This window comes from Calliopsis andreniformis, chromosome 5 (assembly GCF_051401765.1).
Source record: "Calliopsis andreniformis isolate RMS-2024a chromosome 5, iyCalAndr_principal, whole genome shotgun sequence".
NCBI lineage: Eukaryota > Metazoa > Arthropoda > Insecta > Hymenoptera > Andrenidae > Calliopsis > Calliopsis andreniformis.
The window spans coordinates 5,499,383-5,518,259 of NC_135066.1; the positions used below are offsets into that span (position 1 = coordinate 5,499,383).

The 18,877-nt window shown below is 42.8% G+C and overlaps 4 protein-coding genes across 6 annotated transcripts in view; 2 read left to right on the forward strand and 2 right to left on the reverse strand.

Annotated features, from left to right (window-relative positions):
* Ser (protein serrate) overlaps window positions 1–10,490 on the forward strand; it is a 30,618-nt gene extending 20,128 nt beyond the window's left edge. The window contains exons 7-9 of the mRNA XM_076378873.1: window positions 6,730–7,348; window positions 7,829–8,469; window positions 8,776–10,490. Of these exons, the coding sequence (XP_076234988.1) occupies window positions 6,730–7,348; window positions 7,829–8,469; window positions 8,776–10,490 (2,975 nt within the window). The remainder of the gene's footprint in view (window positions 1–6,729; window positions 7,349–7,828; window positions 8,470–8,775) is intronic.
* A 3,950-nt stretch (window positions 10,491–14,440) lies between these two features.
* On the forward strand, window positions 14,441–16,089 carry LOC143179303 (uncharacterized). The gene is made up of 4 exons (XM_076378462.1): window positions 14,441–14,701; window positions 14,792–15,296; window positions 15,360–15,777; window positions 15,864–16,089. Exons 1-4 carry the CDS (start codon window positions 14,441–14,443, stop codon window positions 16,066–16,068), a joined length of 1,389 nt encoding a protein of 462 aa, XP_076234577.1. The 3' UTR covers window positions 16,069–16,089.
* Window positions 16,090–16,134: 45 nt separating this feature from the next.
* Window positions 16,135–17,114, reverse strand: Arl2 (ADP ribosylation factor-like 2). Its single transcript, XM_076378463.1, has 2 exons — window positions 16,976–17,114; window positions 16,135–16,785 (listed from the first exon to the last, which is right to left on the reverse strand). The coding sequence occupies exons 1-2, from the start codon at window positions 17,038–17,040 to the stop codon at window positions 16,296–16,298; spliced, it is 555 nt and encodes a 184-aa protein (XP_076234578.1). The 5' UTR covers window positions 17,041–17,114; the 3' UTR covers window positions 16,135–16,295.
* A 185-nt stretch (window positions 17,115–17,299) lies between these two features.
* Hspbap1 (HSPB1 associated protein 1) lies at window positions 17,300–18,786 on the reverse strand. Of its 3 annotated transcripts, none has more exons than XM_076378109.1 (4): window positions 18,563–18,786; window positions 18,183–18,469; window positions 17,720–18,101; window positions 17,300–17,644 (listed from the first exon to the last, which is right to left on the reverse strand). In XM_076378109.1, exons 1-4 carry the CDS (start codon window positions 18,764–18,766, stop codon window positions 17,300–17,302), a joined length of 1,218 nt encoding a protein of 405 aa, XP_076234224.1. In that variant the 5' UTR covers window positions 18,767–18,786. The 3 variants fall into 3 exon arrangements, with proteins under 3 accessions (XP_076234224.1, XP_076234226.1, XP_076234225.1); XM_076378111.1 differs by having other exon boundaries at window positions 18,183–18,483; window positions 18,563–18,693; XM_076378110.1 differs by having other exon boundaries at window positions 18,183–18,489; window positions 18,563–18,685.
* Window positions 18,787–18,877: the final 91 nt, after the last annotated feature.

Consider the following 18,877-nt stretch of genomic DNA (forward strand, 5'->3'; position numbering starts at 1 on the left):
TTTCTCACGGACGGCTGCCCCCGAAGCTAACGAGCCACCGCTCGCCGATCGATCGACCGGAATTTTTAAGCAACCGACTCTTTTATTGGACACCCTGCTCCCCGCCGACTGGCAAAAAACAGATTCGATTAGGCAGGAGTATCCTGGCGAAAAATTGTGAAAAAGATTCGGCGATCTTGGATCTCGGACGAGATAGGCGATCTTTGGAGAAGGGGGAATCTGATTTGTCGGAGTGACGTTAATCCTCCAATGGATAAGGTCAAAACGGTCCCTGCGGATCTTCTGGAATGCCGCAGTTAATTAGCTGGGACAGATCGCTGTGCGAAATTTTGCCCCACTGCTTTTGGTGGATCAGTTTTGCTTTGCTGTTCGAGTGAGATGTAGACAATTTTGTTTCTTTTTTAGACACTAGAATTCTTTTTATTAATTTCGGAGTTTGCTTAGGAAGAATGCTTCTCAATCTGTGGCGTAAATATTGTGCACACAACTTGACTTCTCATAGAGAGGAAGCTTATAAATAAAATCCTACGTATCGAAAATCGAAATACTAAAAAATTCTCTAATAAAAGTGAAAGGCAAGTTCCAAGAACCCAATTCTACTTTTCCTACCAAGATTCCCAGCTCAGCAGAAGCTTGAACCTCTCCCAGCTTTCTCGATTACCGTCCCCTTTGATTAATTAGGCGCGTAACCTGTTCAATAAATAATCCATAAGGAAGCAACGCACCCATGGGCTTTTACGACCTGCCCGAAAAACAATTACGCCTCTGTCTGCCGTAAATGCCACTGGAGTGCCTTCTAGCCCGAAGACGCGATTGCTACCTTCCGCGAGAATCTCGTCGTGCACGTCAAACTCTGGAGAAAGTGAAAATCCGCCGGACGTTCGTGATATACGTAAGAAGAAACCGTGACTAGACTGTTTTGCATGTCGCTCATATCCATCCTGGTTCGATGCTGCCATGGGAAGTTTCGAGCTTTTTGCGAGGCTTTCGCGATGGAACGCAGGGGAACGTCTGACGGACGTCGGCACAGTGAAACACACCGTGAATTATCTCGAAGCGTGCCTCAATGAGCGGACGTTAGACGCATGTCGTACGATCATACAAAGGTAGAAGCATCACGCCAGATCCCCTCGCACAATACTGGCCCGACTAATACGCCCAGCTCTTTCTTCGCTGCTTAATCGTTACTTCCGCCTCCCTGTGTTGACGACTCATCCGAGTCTCGCGATACGCTGTGTCTCTTCTTCGAGGCGCGTGGACCGTTTTCGAGAGACGCCGACAGAGAAGCCTCTGGATCCTATTGCCTAGGAAGTGGTTTCTATTAGGTGATCAAGAACGTTCTGTCGCTTTTGAAGGTGAAAGGTCTATTATTCTGTGATAAAAATGAAATTTGTGAATGTTCTTGTTGTTGAAGGAGAGTAGTTCAGTGTGAACTGGGAAATAGAATTATGTTATTTAGAAAATAGAAGCAATCTTACTGTGGCTTGAAAAGAGATAGAATTTTCTTGTTTACTTGATAGGTTTCTAACGTGACATAGAGTGGATTCTAGATTAACGAAGAAAATCAGAAATCTTCACCGTCATAACACCTTGCAGAGTATGATAAATTAGATTGAATAAAGTGAACGCGAGGTTGTGTCTCTTATGGAATGGAATTGATAGTTCCCGTTAGCAGACTAGCCGAGACCTTTTGTGGCATTTATGCACGTTCTTCTGGGGAGAGAGAATGTCTTCGGAGGTCTAAAAACAAAGATCTGTGTAGTAGAATTTAGTGAATCTTGAAACATTAGAGAATAAATCTTGAATAAAGTAGAAAATGAGATTAAGTTCTAGTAATGATCATTCGTTCTTGAGATGTTTTTGCAACTGCAGTTTTCCTTCGGATAAGTGTCTCGATAACGTAATTATTCCCTCTTTCAAGAATATATTAATAATGCGCTTGTGAGAATTGGCGCATTTCACGTAATTCATCTATCTTTTCTTGTTGATTGTGCAAGAGTCTCGTGCAATCATTGATTGCTCTGTGCTTAGACAAAAAGAAATGGAGCACGATAAGGTGGACGTTTTTCGAAACTCTCGAACTACTTTGTAGAAGCCAGAGAAAGTGGGACGAGATATTCTAATTCCTTCTGTGGGATAGTAATTACCATTCGCGGTAATATCAAGCGAAACAAAACCACTCCAATTTCTTCTTGGCAATCGGATGTGCACCTGACTTCCAACCAATCCTTGGATAACCAGTAATTTATCGTGATGATACTTCTGAGGAAAATGGATAGTTGCCAAGAACTATACCAGTTTCCCTTGACACTCTGCTCTTTAGATTTTTCTTTACGACGTCCCAGAAAATTTCTTTCCTTATCTCCCTTAATTACAATAAATATTCAGGCTCCATGTTACTAATCTAGAGACCATCTGAATGAAATTTCAATTTAATTTAAAATCTCAATAAAATAGCATCAAAACTGCATTTAAATCCAAACTCATTTCAATTCAAATTCAAATAAAGAAATGTTACTCCAACTTTCTTTTTCATCTACATTTTTTTTCGCAAGTTACACCAGCAATTCACTGACACCAGAGCTAACCAGTAGGCATAATTCAGAGATCAACGGTGACAAGGGAATAAGTATTCCAATAGAAAGTGTCTCCCCAGTAAAGAAAGAACCAGGTCGAACCCCCTTGACACCGTGGAATATTCAGCTGCTTCACGATACAGAAAGATCATATTATCGTATCGCAATTAGACATGTTCCACTTTCGTCGGTGCAGCGGAATGGGAGAAGGGAGTCAGAGATAAAAAAGGGACGAACGGTTCCAATTAGGGACTATCGATGGAAATCGTGTACTCGTGAGACACACGATGAGCCTCACCGTCGGCCTTACGAGAAGCAGAGAGAACTGGCTTCGGCATTTTTGTCACGCTGTGAAAGGTCAATACGGGAGAATTTCACTCGTGCTGCATCGTCTTCACACGAGCTCTTATGCACCGACTGCATCGCGCAACACCGCGGCCACCAAGAGAAGCGTATTCTGACGCACGTTCGTTTGCATTTGACCCCTTTTCACCGTAAACACCGATCGTAAAACGACCGTCGGTGTTTTCGTGAAAATTAACGATCGACAGGATCGCTGTGGCTATTTTAAGCAGTGGACTAAGCGAAGCGGGACACGTAATTACAGTCTAATGAAAATCGAGTGGAAGTAACGTGGATGATGGGTAGCAATATTTTATCTGAAATCTAATCTGGATAGTAATAAAGTCTATCAGACTCGCATATCGCTATGCTTTCTACAATGAATGATAATTAACCGTCAAATTGTAGGTACTGTTAACTATCTCAACAAATAAATTATATTCTACTCATTAATATATAAAGTAACATTCGTTAATGACTCTGTATACAGAACATTCGCAAAAAGGACACCTTCTGAATAATACATCAGAAAATTCTGAAATGTTAATTCGTTGCTAAACAAAAATCGTTAAAAGAGGCAATTAAAATTTGCAAATAGGGTCACGTGAAAGGAGTATTTAACAGAACAGCGATTCGACCTCTTTTGTTAAGTTTGAGACAGAGTTCAGGGGGCCTCGTTTTCTGCCGCGCGCTGTATAAATGGTGAAATGTCGTATTTAATAGGGCAAGATAAATGTTCGTTTTTCCACGGAGAGATTATCGGTACGCTTCCCCGTGGCAAAGGTAAACGTTACAACGTGAAAGTCGTGAACCTTCACCTGTAATCCGATTCTTCGCGCATCTGTTCCGTTCACCACCGCCGCGCCGATCGGGGAACAAGAAAGTAAAGAGGACTCGCGGTGTTACGAAGATGAATCGCGCCGGTTAATTTGCCTACCGCCGGGAAATTAACAAAAAACTCCATTGGACGTGTAACTGTAGACGCTCGGGGCTGGATTTATAGATACTGAACAACGGGGAACGGTACTGTATACCAGGTGTTGATGAAATAGAGACGCGACAGGCCTTGCATGTACCTTGGGGACACAATGTAGCCTATAACTCACGAATGAAGCATTCTGTGCAGGTACAGGTGATATATTTAATGTGTAATTTCTGAAAATTGCGATAAATTAAGACGCTCTTTTCAATAACGACTCATATGTACAGGACGACACAAAATTAGAGAGCAATTGAATAGTAGACTCTAAGAAACGATAAGAAAAAGATATCTCTGTCTTTATAAGTGGATCAGAAATATAGTATGGTCGTAAAATTAATTAAATGGTAGAATGAACATGTTTGGGGCGTTAGACAAGTGAAATGACAGGAATATTGGAAGATGAGGGCTTCAGCTTCTTGCAGGACCATGATTTTTTGTTATTATTTGCTTAAATTAGACGGACTTCCACTCGATGTCTCAATTTACTATGCTATATTTCTAATCAAGCTGTACCTACTCCGTATTTCAGCTACGAAGCGCTAAAGAAGTAGAATATGTACATTCAAGAACAGACAATCTTTCATACGTCGATTTCCTGAGGACAACTTGTCACACTTGAAAATTCCAATTAAAATATTTGACACCTCGCACCTAACAACGTCCACATTCCTTTAGAAACAATCTACAACATCGTTCCTCAAGATTTAGGACCACCCAGTACACAAAAGATCGGTTTTCACAGTTTTTACTTGCCATATCATCTTCATGCTTGAATTCCGACTGGAGTCCTCGCAATTTACTCGATTTCACGCGTAGACAAGTGTAATTAACGCCCAGGGAAGTACCTGATCGATCCTGCAGCCTCTCTGTAATTGACTTTCCTAAACGAATCGCGACTCGTCGGTCACGAAACGGCGAGAGCGTCCTGGCCAGATAATTCTCGCGCGCACCTGTTGCGTCTACAGCGCGAGAGAGAAAAGAAAAAGGCACGGAGGAGCTCTAGTTCGCTCTCTACACAAAGGTGCATTTGAGCAGCATCCAGGAGGCTGGCTCCCAACTTCGTAATTGTCTGGCGAGGTAACCAGTGAGGGAAATCTCGATTCCACCTCGTTTCATTGGCGCAACGACTGGAAACCGAATGCATCACTGTCTGATCGCTGCTGCAAACGCGATGAAATGCACGAACGGGTGCATCGGACGACGGGGAAGATCGCGTCGTTATTTAGGGCCGCGAATGTCACGGTGTAGTCGCATAAATATCCACAGAAACGTTCGTTGTCCGCGGGTACGAGAAAGCAGGACTATTAATCATTAAAGATCTCAACTGCGAGAGCTCGCGTCCTTCGCACACGCGATGCTTAAAATATGCAGCTGTACGCCTCGATAGGTATACCAGGGGTCCTGGGTTGAAGAATAGTCGACAACCTAGTCGTGTGTGAATACTGCGTGTCCTACATTCGAGTGGGCAGGTTGTCGAAGGATTTTGAGACACTCTGGTAAAGAAGTAGCTATGTTGAATTAAAAAGCGTAGAATTTATTGATTCTTGATTCGAATTTCTTCAACGAGGGATTAGTGATCATTGTGCAGATTTTTACATAATATATGCTCTATAAAATGAGTTATAATATATTGGATTTGGAAATAGCTTTAAATATTTGAAATTTGAAATTTGAAATTTGAAATTTGAAATTTTGAATATTTGAACATTTAAATATTTGAAATTTGAACATTTAAATATTTGAACATTTAAATATTTGAACATTTAAATATTTGAATATTTAAATATTTGAACATTTAAAAGTACCGAAGTCCACAAATCTTTCACGAAGGAGCCATTTATCCAGCAATTCAATCGATCAATCCAATTCAAAACGAAATTGACGTTACAACGTCGGCTTTCAGCCGATGAAGATAAATGAAAACCCACTATTGATATTATTCCCACCTGGATCATCCTGTATTCCCCAGATTCGCCTCGCCACGGACCGACGTAACGGTAAACAGTCGGTACCTCGATGGAAGACTCGAGGATACGTGCACGCGTGTCGCGCCGCGTGAATTTTCGTTTCACGGTCGGAGGGATAATCCTTCTCTCTGTCACTTCTCATCCGTCTTTCTGTTCCCCCAGCTAATTGAGTTGCTCGGACCTGGCCACGGATACCCGTCATCGTTCCTTCATATTTTTCTTTTCTCCGTTCCCCTTTCGGTCGAGGGAACGAAAGCATCGTTTCCAGAGATACGGTACCTCGACCAGGCCTCACGAAATTGGATTTCGTCATCCTGCCACCTGTAAGATGCGACGAGGTACCTGTTGCCCCGCCTCCGTCGACGTATACCTTCTCCAAACACATATGTATACATATGATATACATGGAACGTCTCCATGAGTATAATCCTCCTCCGTGGACGTAGACGCGGAAAATAATCCGACAGTGGGGCTTTCGTGGCCGTGGGCGGATTAATTGTTCGCGTTTTAACTTCCATTCACGGATGCCTTTTGTGCGCCATTCGCGGTATAATGTTGATTGTTCTCCCTCCATCAGGGATTACTTGGGAAGTAGCTTGAATTATAACCAATGACGGTTCTTCGTCTTTTCCTGTTACTGGAGAACACCAGTAAAAAGGGAATAAGAATCGAAAAATAAACATTAAAGAGCTTCGAGTCTTCTATAAAGAACTGAAATCACTTTCTTAAAGTCTGTAACTCTGAAACTCTCTTTAAATATAATGATATTATATGTAGAATCCTCAGAAAGTTCCATATAGGTATCTATTTTTTATCCAAATTGAATTTTAGTTCCAAACTAACCATACACTAATTTTTTCAGCGGTATGCAAGGAGGGTTGCCACCCTGTCCACGGCCATTGCAACGTGAGCGGCGAGTGCAAGTGTCGACACGGTTGGCGGGGTGAGCTCTGCGACCAGTGCACCCCGTACCCCGGGTGCAAGCACGGCTACTGTAACGGTTCCAGCTGGCAGTGCATCTGCGACACAAACTGGGGCGGCATCCTCTGCGACCAGGACCTCAACTATTGTGGCACCCACGAGCCTTGCCAGAATGGGGGCACGTGCGAGAATACTGCGCCCGATCAGTACAAGTGCACGTGCCCCGAGGGATTTTCGGGACCTACTTGCGAGAAGGTCGACAACCCCTGCGCTTCCAACCCCTGCCTAAATGGAGCGACCTGTAGGGAGCTTGGGGAGAGCGCCCACTGCGAGTGTGCCCCTGGTTTCGCAGGGCCCTATTGCGCTACCGATATCGACGAGTGTGCTTCTCAACCCTGTCAAAACGGTGGCACCTGCGTGGATGGCAAAAATGGATTCGTCTGCAACTGTCCATCTGCCTGGCAGGGTGTCGTCTGCCAATTCGACGTGGACGAGTGCGCCCTGAAGGAGTCCCCGTGCAAGAACTCGGTGACCTGCGTGAACCTCGCTGGCGACTACAGGTGAGTTGTCTTGACCATTTCAGTCTGCGTTTCGAAAGACTCTGGGTTAAGGACACTCAAGTGGATGTTCGTTCCCTGGACAGCTAAATTCGTAGAATCGTAATCGTTGAAAGGTTGGAAGTAATACTGCAGCGAAAATACTTGAATCTAGCAGTCGCTTTGCTAATACATTCACACACAAGTACCCTCAAAGCTTTCAGAGCGCTAAAAGAAGTTCGTTATTAAGAAGCCCATTAAGCAAGCAGAATTAGAACGTCTTTATCTCGCAATAGCGTAGTCCGTAAAACATGATGAAAGTAACACGGTGAACGTTCGCATCTACGGTCGTATGCAAAGCAGCCTTATTTCATTTGAACCGCTAGTAACTAATTATCTCTATCTTATAATTGCTCCGTAACGCAACTGCACCCAAGAATTCTTTATCAGAATTTCATTTCTCTATCTGGAACCCTCCCTTCAATTAACACCGCTGAATTTCAGGTGCCGCTGCAGGAGCGGCTTCACAGGGAAGAACTGCACGAAGAACATCAACGACTGCGTCGGCCAGTGTCAGCACGGCGCCCTGTGCATCGACCTCGTCGATGATTATCATTGTAGCTGCACCGCGGGGTACTCTGGCAAGGACTGCGACGTCGACATTGACGAGTGCGCCTCGAAGCCCTGTCAGAACGGCGGCGAGTGCAGGGACCTGGTGAACGCCTACGAGTGCGTCTGCCCCGTCGGCTTCACTGGTTATCAGTGCGAGATCGACAGGGATCACTGCAGCCCGAACCCCTGCCGAAACTCCGCGCCATGCTTCAACACCCAGACAGACTACTACTGTCACTGCCCAGAACAATGGCAAGGGAAGAATTGTTCTGAACCAGCCTCCCACAATCCACAGTTTGGGATTATGGACGAACAGTCTGGCTGTGGCAGCGAGGGCACACCTTGCGGAGGCAGGGGCAAATGCAGCGGTGGCAGATGCATCTGTGACCCTGGATACACGGGGATGCACTGCCATGAGAATATCAACGATTGTAGAGGGAATCCCTGCTTGAACGGAGGGACGTGCGTGGATTTGGTGAACTCCTTCCAGTGTATCTGCAGGGAAGGCTGGACTGGGGATTTGTGTGATCAGGGTGAGTAATTTGGAGTAAAATTGTGCAAGGTGTTTAACTGTAGGTAGCTCTACTTACATCCTACAATATAGAAAAGAAAAGTGTCCCTCGATTTGTTCAACTATTTTATCCAACCACACTCCAATTGCATCCTCAGTTAATATCCCAAGGCAAAAGGTGGTATCGCCCACTTTGGGAAGCCATAAACTAAATACTAATCAATAAATTCCTCCACCTGTAACCAAACACCCTCTATACTATTATACATTCGAACTTAAAACAGCCAGAAAACCGATTACTAGACCTAACATTCCTCTTTCCTTCCAGACGTCGACGAGTGCATGAACGCCCCCTGCCGCAACAACGGCACCTGCGTGGACGGGGTAGCAGACTTCACCTGCATCTGCAGGGGCGGTTGGAAGGGCAAAACCTGCGCCCTCAGAGGCAGCCATTGTGAACCAGGTACCTGTCGCAATGGAGGCACTTGTCAAGATCGCGGAGACAGCTTTACTTGCCACTGTCCCCCAGGTTGGGAGGGTGCAGCCTGCCACATAGCCTCTCCAGCCTGCGCGAGCAACCCTTGCGAGAACGGGGCGACTTGCGTGAACACCGCCGATGGGAACTACAGATGCGTCTGCAGGGAGGGCTTCGAGGGACCGAACTGCCGTCGAGACGTGGACGATTGCCAGCCTCTGCCATGCTTGAACGGCGGGAAGTGCGTGGATGGCATCAACTGGTTCAGGTGCGAGTGCGCGCCAGGCTTCACGGGGCCAGACTGTCGCATAAACGTGAACGAATGCGCCAGCGACCCATGCACAGGTGGTTCCACCTGCGTAGACGGTATAGCGAGTTATTCCTGCATCTGTCCGCCTGGTAGAACAGGAACACGCTGCGAGATCCGCACTGCAGGCGGGCCAGGGTGCATGGTCGCTAGCTGGGACGACGACTGCAACATCTGCGAGTGTCGTAACGGGAAGAATCAATGCAGCAATATCTGGTGCGGGCCTGGGAACTGTTTAAACGGAACCTCGTGTTTGGCTCACGAGGTTTGCGTGCCCAGCCCGAGCGAGAGTTGTCTGTCGCCGAACTGTCCAGCTTGGGGAGAGTGCAGACCAGTGGAAACTGGCAGAAGAGTAGGCCCACCTGCTCTGCCTGCGCCACCATCCTGTTGGCCTGGCCAAGCTACCCCAGGACCAACCTGCTCCAGACTCACTATTCTACTGAGAAGGGACACTCTGGCAGCGGGCACGTCGGTGGAGATCCTCTGTCGACGTTTGAGGAAGCTCCTAGCTGATCCCAGGAGACCTCAATCTATAGTTCTGCTCTGCGATCTCAAGCCTGGGGACAATGACACAGTAGAGGTGACCATCTTCTCAGAAGCCGCCGCCGACGCGGCCAGGGACCTAGGCGAGGCTCTCAGCCGACCTCTGGGCAGACCTCTCGCTCTGGCCTCCGTGCTGGAGGTCAAGGTGGAGACGGCCTTGCTCAGCGAGCCGAGTTCAGTGAACGCTAGCAGCGCTGGCAGCTACGTGGCTGTTCTCGGTGGTGCTTTAGCGACGGTGCTTGTGTTGGCTCTATTCGGGGGACTTTGGTATCTGCGCTCGGTCAGACAGCGGTCCAGCTTGACTGCCACCACTAGCAGCGAAACCTCGCTGCACAGACATCGCAGCGACTTAGATGAGAAGTCTAATAATCTCCAAAACGAGGAAAACCTTAGGAGATACGCGAATCCGTTGAAGGATCAGGACCAAGGTGATCCACGAGTCTCTGTGGTGAGACCCTTGTCTGGTACTTCTTTGGGAGCCCTTGGTGCAGCTGAAGAAAGCTTGGAAATGGTCTCAGAAGAGGGAAAACATCGACTACCACCACTTTACAAACCACCCAGCGCAGAAGCAAGGAACAACACTGCCAGTTTCACTTACGAGGAGGGACCCCATAAACCCTACAGCAAGCCTAGACTCCAGGAGCCATCGTATTCCCATCAGCAGCCAGGAACCAGCCAGACGTCCGGACCACATCAAGTGCTGACGGTACACGTGTAATTGCGAACAGGAAACCTGCGACTGTTGGGACTTGTATGATTATAATTGTGTGCGAAGCGAGCTTCTACAGTAGAAACAGCGGATGTTAGCAATGAATCGAAGAAAAGGCATTGATTTGAAGATAATAAGCGCGTGGAGAAGAAATGTCGAGCATGGGTCTCCGTGTCAAATGCTTCTGAGTTTCGCGAAGATCAATCGTGCTACGTTTTCAGGCACGTGGCTCTAAGAAGATGGGCATCGATATTTCTTTTCCGATAATGTTAATTCGAAGGGTCAACGTGGATAAGTAAAGGTGGATAGAGAGAAACAAGAGTCGATTATGGGATTTCAAGATGAAAATTTAAATAGAGATGGGACGAAATTAGGATATTAGTCTCTGGGATTCTGATCCTCCTTTTGTGACTTCAAGCCTCTGTTCACCTTCCACTGGACCCTGCCACGATACACGACAATAACCGATCGACGATACATAATTATCGAGAGTTGTTTTATCGTTGTACATATGTACATAGCTCGTACTTATTAATTTCGCTAAGCCTGTATCACATCTGAAACGCCGTCACTCCCTACAGACTCCATAATTAAGATTTAAGATTCAACGCGCGGCAGCCGTGTTGACCATTTGGTTTCCATCGAAGCCGAGACGGTCCGAACAACTGTAGACGCCGTAGACGTGTAGCCAGTAGGCAAATAATTCTGCGTGATCGCAGGCTTCGGACGTTCCGTCGGACGATATTATTGTGATACTCGTAGAGAAAAGACATCGTGCGTAAGACTATTTTTCATGCTCTTCCTTACTCGATCACGTCGCACCCTCTTCGACTTCTCAACGATTGCCCATAAATTGTACTGGAGATTTCACAAGTTGTGGCCCGTCAGAGATCAAGAAAAGCATCAACCCCTAGCTTTGGGAGGTCTCTAATGAGCTAAAACTTGGTAACTCTGTTACAATCGATTCCATAAAACGCATCAATATTACAGGGAAAAAGAATTTAAAAAAAGTACGTCGTCTAAACAATTTCCATAGTGGCCATTTTGCAGATCCAGCGTGAATTTCACTTAACTCTTCCCGTATACATGAGGAAACATATCGAAAGTGTATTATACAAGGAAAATGTAATTAAAAGAGATAGAAGTAATAAGGGATATTTTCCTAGAGGGTGAACGATGCTTGTTGCGATCGATAGCGATCGTTAAAGTGGCGCGACGCGAGTATCCCTCCCATCGCGTCGTCGAACGATGTATATAGATCCCCCAGCGTACATAGTTCCAGATCCTCCCTCGTTTATTGAGTCCCCCTGGATTTCTCCCTTTTGTACCCCCAGCCCCGTTAGATGTGCAATTTTATCTAATTTTCTTCTTGTAGTATCGTTCCATCGTGGCGAACGCGCGCGCGCGTACACTAGACTTTAACGAAGAGGAGGACGCATAACTCGTTACTAGGCGTATGTAAGTTGTAACGGAAGGAAGAAATTTTTATAACAGATACTTTATTTTATAAAAGAAATCTATATTATTATACAAAAATATATAGAGAATCGATGAGAATATATATATAAATATAAATATATATATATAATATTATTTTATATTATATTATTTTTATTTTATTGTCTCGTATGAATTATTGCGAGATCACGGACAGTAGTTCTTCGAACGTTCCTCTTTCGATACGACGATCCACATCCGCCATAGATCGTCCATAGATATCCCGTCGATACGTAAATTACTCTGTCGCAATCACGACGAACTAATGTCCCTGGTCCACGATAGATAGCTAATGGACGTCCAGCGTGATGTGATCTGTCCCCGTTTTTTGTCAGATATTAGAAACTCGAGAAGGAAACGCGAGCGAGTGCGTGTGCGTGTAAATATTAAGCTCCCGTTTCTCCTGTCCATCCCCCCAAACTTCCCTCCCAAGTTTTTCTCACCTAACGTTACGAAGATGAAAAGAGTTTCAATAAAAAGTACAACCCTTCGACACCGTCTGGTCTTTCACGTTTATTGCACCCGACATCGACGTACGAACGAATTCTCTCACGCAACTGAGCCCGCGCAAGTTGCATTCAAATCACCGAGAACGCAGAATCGTTGGTAGACGTGCCTTCCGGGAGCAGCTGACGCTGAAAAGCAGATCGAGAGAGGGACTTGTCTCTCGTCTCTTTTTCTCTACTTCTACAGAAGAAATAATGGGTACAATACGTACTGAAGCCACACTATTCTTTGAAAAATTATCGTAATGATTTCTACATACCATTTACCTTGAATATCCTACATAAGTACTAATTTCTACATAGTCTACACGATTCTTTAAATATAGTTCTCTCTCTTCTAGAACAGAAGAGGCAAATATTTAAAAGATTATACAAACCTTGATATCTGCTCCTCTCTATGCCTTTCTCTACACAGTCAAGAATCTCTTTGCCACTTGGTCAGATGAGTAACCACGAAGAAGAGCAAACATTCTCCCCTTTAATAGTTTCGACCCGTTTCGACTAGCTAACAGAACCATGAGGAATTGAAAGAGACGGGCCTGTGGATCCGGATTTCGTCGACGGCCACGGATTTCAATAGATCGTTTCATTGAGGATAATGCTGTTCATTATCATCGAAAGCGCGTCTGAGATTAACAAAGGACCCGAGTGTGGGCAATTTCGTGGCCGAGACAGCGGTGGGCAACGGGCGATCTTGACCACGGCACACGAGCCGCGTGCAAGCCCGCGTGTGTGACGGCCGCTGAATGAACGATCTGCCGAAATTACAATACAATGGCCCAGAAGAGCCACTTGACGAGTACCCGGTAAATGAGTCAGCCGTGGCCGAATATGGCCCGTGTGAACCCGCGTGTGTCCAACGACGATCGCGTAAATGGGATGGCTTGATAAAGCGCAGAATCAAAAACGAAGGGAAGATGCCGAGAGGAAGAGATGTGAAGCTGATCATTGCTATTCAGGGTGACACTGGAGGACCATAAATGGTCCCATTTTGGTAGCGTTTTCTACTGCTGTGAAGGATAAAAAATCATAATATAAATATAGGTCTAAATTGGACAATTTAGAGAAATTTAGTCGGAAGATTAATTAAAGGATAGCGCTTAAAATCAGTCTGAAAATTTTCGCCGATTTCGTCTTTAATCTCATATTGAGTACATCTTCTCTATTTCTACTTTAGGTAACACTGAAATATGTCTGAAGAAAAGTGTCGCTTTATGAGGAATTCTAACTCTTCTCTTCAAAATTGAAGAAATAATAAAAGAACGATGAAGAAAATCCCTTATTAATTATACTTCAAGCAATACAAAATATAACAAACACCACAAATTATACGTAGGTTAAAGAAACGTGAAAATGGAGGTCCTGAAGGCACCACCAGTAATGTTATCACTTCTTCAGGATCTGTGGGAGGCGCTTAAAACGTATGACTTTTTAGGGAATCGATGACGATAGTCTCACCGAATTGTCAGATTATTCGGATTACAAAATATGGGGCGCATTTTACGGAGGCGAGGAGTACGAAGGCGAGATGATGGAGCACGTCGAAGAAGATTTAGAAGATGAAGAAGAAATGCAGAAAGAACCAGAAGACGAGGACATAATGGCAGACCTAATGACACAATATCAGGACAAGAGGGCTGCGATGCTCGCGGCAAAAGCTGAAGAGAGGAAGGAGAAACTACGAGAATTGATTGGTGTAATTCTACTTTGATAACCGGTAGCTTAATTAAGAAAAACAGTAATGCAGGTAGTAACTCTGCCTCGAGTAATCTTTTATCAAAACCAATGTCGCTTTTATAGTTAACTAAAGACAAGGACGTCTCTGAAGAAACGTTGATCACTCCGGAAGAAGAGACCATCAGTTCTGGAGAACCCTCCACCGAAAGCTCCACTCATCCCTGCCTCGTGGACATAGATATTAGCGATTCTCAATTAAAATTGCAAAATTTATATACGATGTTCCCAGTCCCCGACGATCCTGGCCTTGTCCCAGCCTTCTGGACCTTATATGAAACTCAGGACGCATACGATGACGATGGCATAAGGAAGTTCTTCGATTTGACAAAAAAATTGAACATCAAACCCATACAGACTGTAAAAAACATGTTGCTGACTGATACAATTAATCTGCAGTACTATGGGGTGAATCCTAAAGTTATAAAGCCTCTCTGTGAAGCTTTGATGAACAACATCTTTGTCACCACAGTTAATCTGACCGTAACGTAGATATTTTTAATGTTTTATTGAAGATTCTGACGCACAGTGTTTTATAGATTATTGCAACTGCAATCTATCATGAACTCGTAGGAAAACTGGCTGTCAGAGGATGCTTGTTATCACCTGGGCGATCTACTCCTACGCAACAACAATATACACACTTTATTGCTAGCAGGGTGTCGAATCGGCGCGAAAGGAGCCGCGAAGCTTAAAAAAGGAATTGCACAGAGCACAGCGTTGATCACCTTGGATTTATCCTCTTGTGAGATTCATAAAGAAGGCTTAGAGCATATTACAGAAGCCGCCTGCAATACAGAACTCGAAACATTGTGCTTGAACGACAACCACCTGGATGAAACTTGCGCGGACGCTGTACGAGATTTGATCTTATGTTCAAGTACACTCAAGAAATTGGAATTAGCGTGGAACTCTTTGTATACTGTAGAAACTTGGAGGAAATTGGGCAGAGCACTCGAGGAGAACGAAGTTTTACTTGAACTTGACTTGTCCTGGAATGCCCTCGGCAGAGAGTGCATTCCTTTCCTTCGTCAATTTTTAATGCGAGCTCAGAGCTTGAAAAAATTGGATTTGAGTGGTATTGATCAGTACAGAGATTGCGCGCTGCAGGGCGGTTTATAGTAATTTTTAATTCATTTAGGGAACCGATTTTACAACGAAGATGCTATGAACATCGCTAGAGGCCTGTCGAGAAATCAGTCTCTCCACGAATTATATGTGGGTAATAATCCTTTCAAAGCAGAAGGTGCGCTTGCTCTTGTACAAGCTGTTACCCCAGAAAACTCTCCAGAAAGCCAGTTACGCCTGTTGGATCTTACGAACATATGGGCGAGCAAAAGTATCCTGCCAGATCTAGAAACGATAAAAAATGATAGACCATGGCTTGATATTAAGCTGGGAGGAATACTTAGTAATTACAAGATTGAGGGCCCGAACGTGCCGGCAATACTCTTCAAGAGAGCAATTTATGAGGCGATGAAACCAAAGAACAAGCGACGACGCAGAAACTTTGGCCATTTCGTACTGTCGCTATCTGACAATCCCATTTCAAGAGGTATGTCAAAAAGTAACTTGTAAAAAATGTATAAAAAGATACACATACACATTATTCATAATGAATATTTGGATATTGCTTTATAGCAAGTTTCACAGAACTTGTGAAGCAGTTTGGACTGAAGCTATCTCCAACTTTGGTAAAAGAAATTATGCATGCATTTCCTGGTCCAAGACATGTTGTAGACCAAGCATTATTGAGAGCAGCTTACTTGAAACTATATCCAGATACAAAACCACCACCAGAGAGACCTATAAAACAGAAGAAAGGAAAAGGCAAAAAAAAGAAAACCTAAGTGGAAAACACTTATTGTTACTATGAAAATGAATGTGTATTTTCAAATTGATATAGAGCAACATACAAAAAAAGAGTAGCAGATTTTATTTTAATCTTGTGACATAACAATAACTCCTTAAATAAAAAACAACTGGAATCCCACTTTTTAATAGTTGGAAATAAATACGAAGTAAAAAAATTATAGTACAAGCAGCATTAATTGTACAATTTAATACATTTGTGATATTAGTCTATGTAAAATATCCTTGCAGAAATATCATCAACAATCCAATTTATGCCCTCCACAAGATTTTCTCCTGTAACTGCAGAACACTTATATATTTGCCAATGATGTGTTTTAATAGTTGGCAATTCCAAGGCTTCTGCTATGTCTGATGCAGATAATGCTCCTGGCAAGTCTTGTTTATTTGCAAGTATTAAAAGACTTGCACCCTCTAATCTCTCTTCTTGTAGAAGCTTGTACAATTCTGTTTTACAGTCTTCTAATCTTCTCCTGTCAGCACTATCAATCACCCAGACAAGTCCGTCTGTAGATTCAAAATAATTCCTCCAATAAGAGCGCAATGATTTTTGACCACCCACATCCCATATGTTAAGCTTATATCCCCGATGCTCCAAAGTTTTTATATTAAAACCAAGTGTCGGCGATATGGTGTCAATTGGCTCTCCATTGATCCTTTTCAAAACTGTTGTCTTTCCAGCATTGTCCAAACCTCTGCAAGAATATATACAACATTCACCAAAGATATAAAATACGTAGAAAAATTCACTTATTAAAATTTAAGTATGAATTGTATGAAAAATAACTAGACGTAAAAATATACTTTTACTATACGAGATATAAACTCGACACAAATGATAGTATAACCTCAAAACTACTATAAAACTGATAAATTAATACATACAGCATTAAAATACGCATTTCTTTTTCCTTTTGCTTCAACTTTTTAAGTACTGTCAACAAGCCCATTGTAAGTTACATTAAAGATATCACAGACAACAATTTTAAAAGGATAAATGAAACGATGGCAATGAATCTTCCTACGTAGACTTGTCAAACAAACATAACCTATACCACGAAACGTAAACATGTAACCTACAATTGAATTTTATATAATTTATTTATTTAAAAATAAATTTTACTTTATACATATTGGTTATAGTATCATATAAATTTACTGAAAATAAATATTTGACCGTTATAACTACATACAATTAAAGACATAAGTTTAGGAAGATAAAAGTAAATCTGTCACTTTATTAACAACATCAGGATGACAAAGTGCATTAACAATATTTTCAGATAATTGCTGATTTGAGGAGAAGGTATTTTGTATATCAATGTCAGTTTCAAAAGAGTTGTTTTTTAACTGTTCAATATTATCTTCAGAAAATCTTTCTCTTTTTAACTTTAAAAAAGCTTCCAGTTCTGCCAATGTAAGTCCATGTAAAAGCTTCACATGACTTGAATATTCTGCTGCTAGATTTTCAGCTGTCCACATACTACTTTTCAATTTCTTACAAGGTGATTCCACTATTTCCATGTTTTTACATTCTTCAAGTGCAGCACTAAGCTAATGAATAAATTAATTAATATTAATACTGACATATATTAATGACATAGATATCTGATTTGTCTGATACATTACCAACATCATACAGTAAGATAAAGTACATTGTGCTTCTTCAGATACACTGCACACATTCTTCCCAATTGTAGCTGCTATTAATTTAACAACAGCTTCCTTAACTCGTGATACACTGTCTGTTATTACTGGTAACCATACATTTACACTGATAGTGATATCCAACGATTCAACATAATGCCACCAACCAGCTGGCACCAGTAAAACATCCCCTGGTTCAAGGGTTATTAATTTTGACTGGTCTTGTACCTTTAATATATTCATCTCACTTTCTTTAGTGGGACAAAACAAATTATGTTTACTATACACTGTTGATTCCTCATATGGCACCCTTGTAGGTTGAAGAAAATGAGTAGAACTTGGTGGAAGCAGTAGCCATTCTTTTCTAAAACAATATGGGTGGAAACAATTTTATTTTGAACTATTTCTGTATATTACTCTTACTGTCAACTTATATGTAACTAACCTTCCATGAATCTGTGCTACTAAGTTACAGCCATAAGAATCTTGATGGCAATTTGTGTGAGCACCTTTACTCCCAATCCAAAGTGTGGAATCAGACCCTACCTTATCAAAACCAAATCTCTGCCAGTTCACAGAATCAATGATCTCTGGTTTATTCTTAAACCACTCATGCATGTATTTATAATCAAAATAATACCATTTTCGGTCATCTTCATTTCCTTTTACACTTTTGATGAATTCTGAAAGTGTCATTGAGACTGTAGAACAATTTACTTCCCATTGTGGGCACTAAAAACAGAGTCCTAGAACTTATTATAGCAATATTTATATTGTATATAAGAAACGGATATATACACTATAAGAAAAATAAAAATAATTTACCACTGATCTAGCATTATAGCCAACCCGAAAGGGTAACTTCATATCCCCGAACTTTTCTGTCAGTTCAGACAAATTCCACTCGAGTAATTTCCATGCACATGCACCTGTTGCATCTTGTAACAATCCCCGAAATAATACTGGCTCTTTCACTTCTAAGATAGCTTGCTCTAATACTTCTGCAGGTGGTAAATTTAATTTTTCCATAATTAACGCTTAAAAACTCAATAAAATTATTTTGACTTGATCGTATGATCGTAAATATCTTGTTTACAATTTATGCAACGTTCTAACCACCTAACGACGAAACCTATGAAC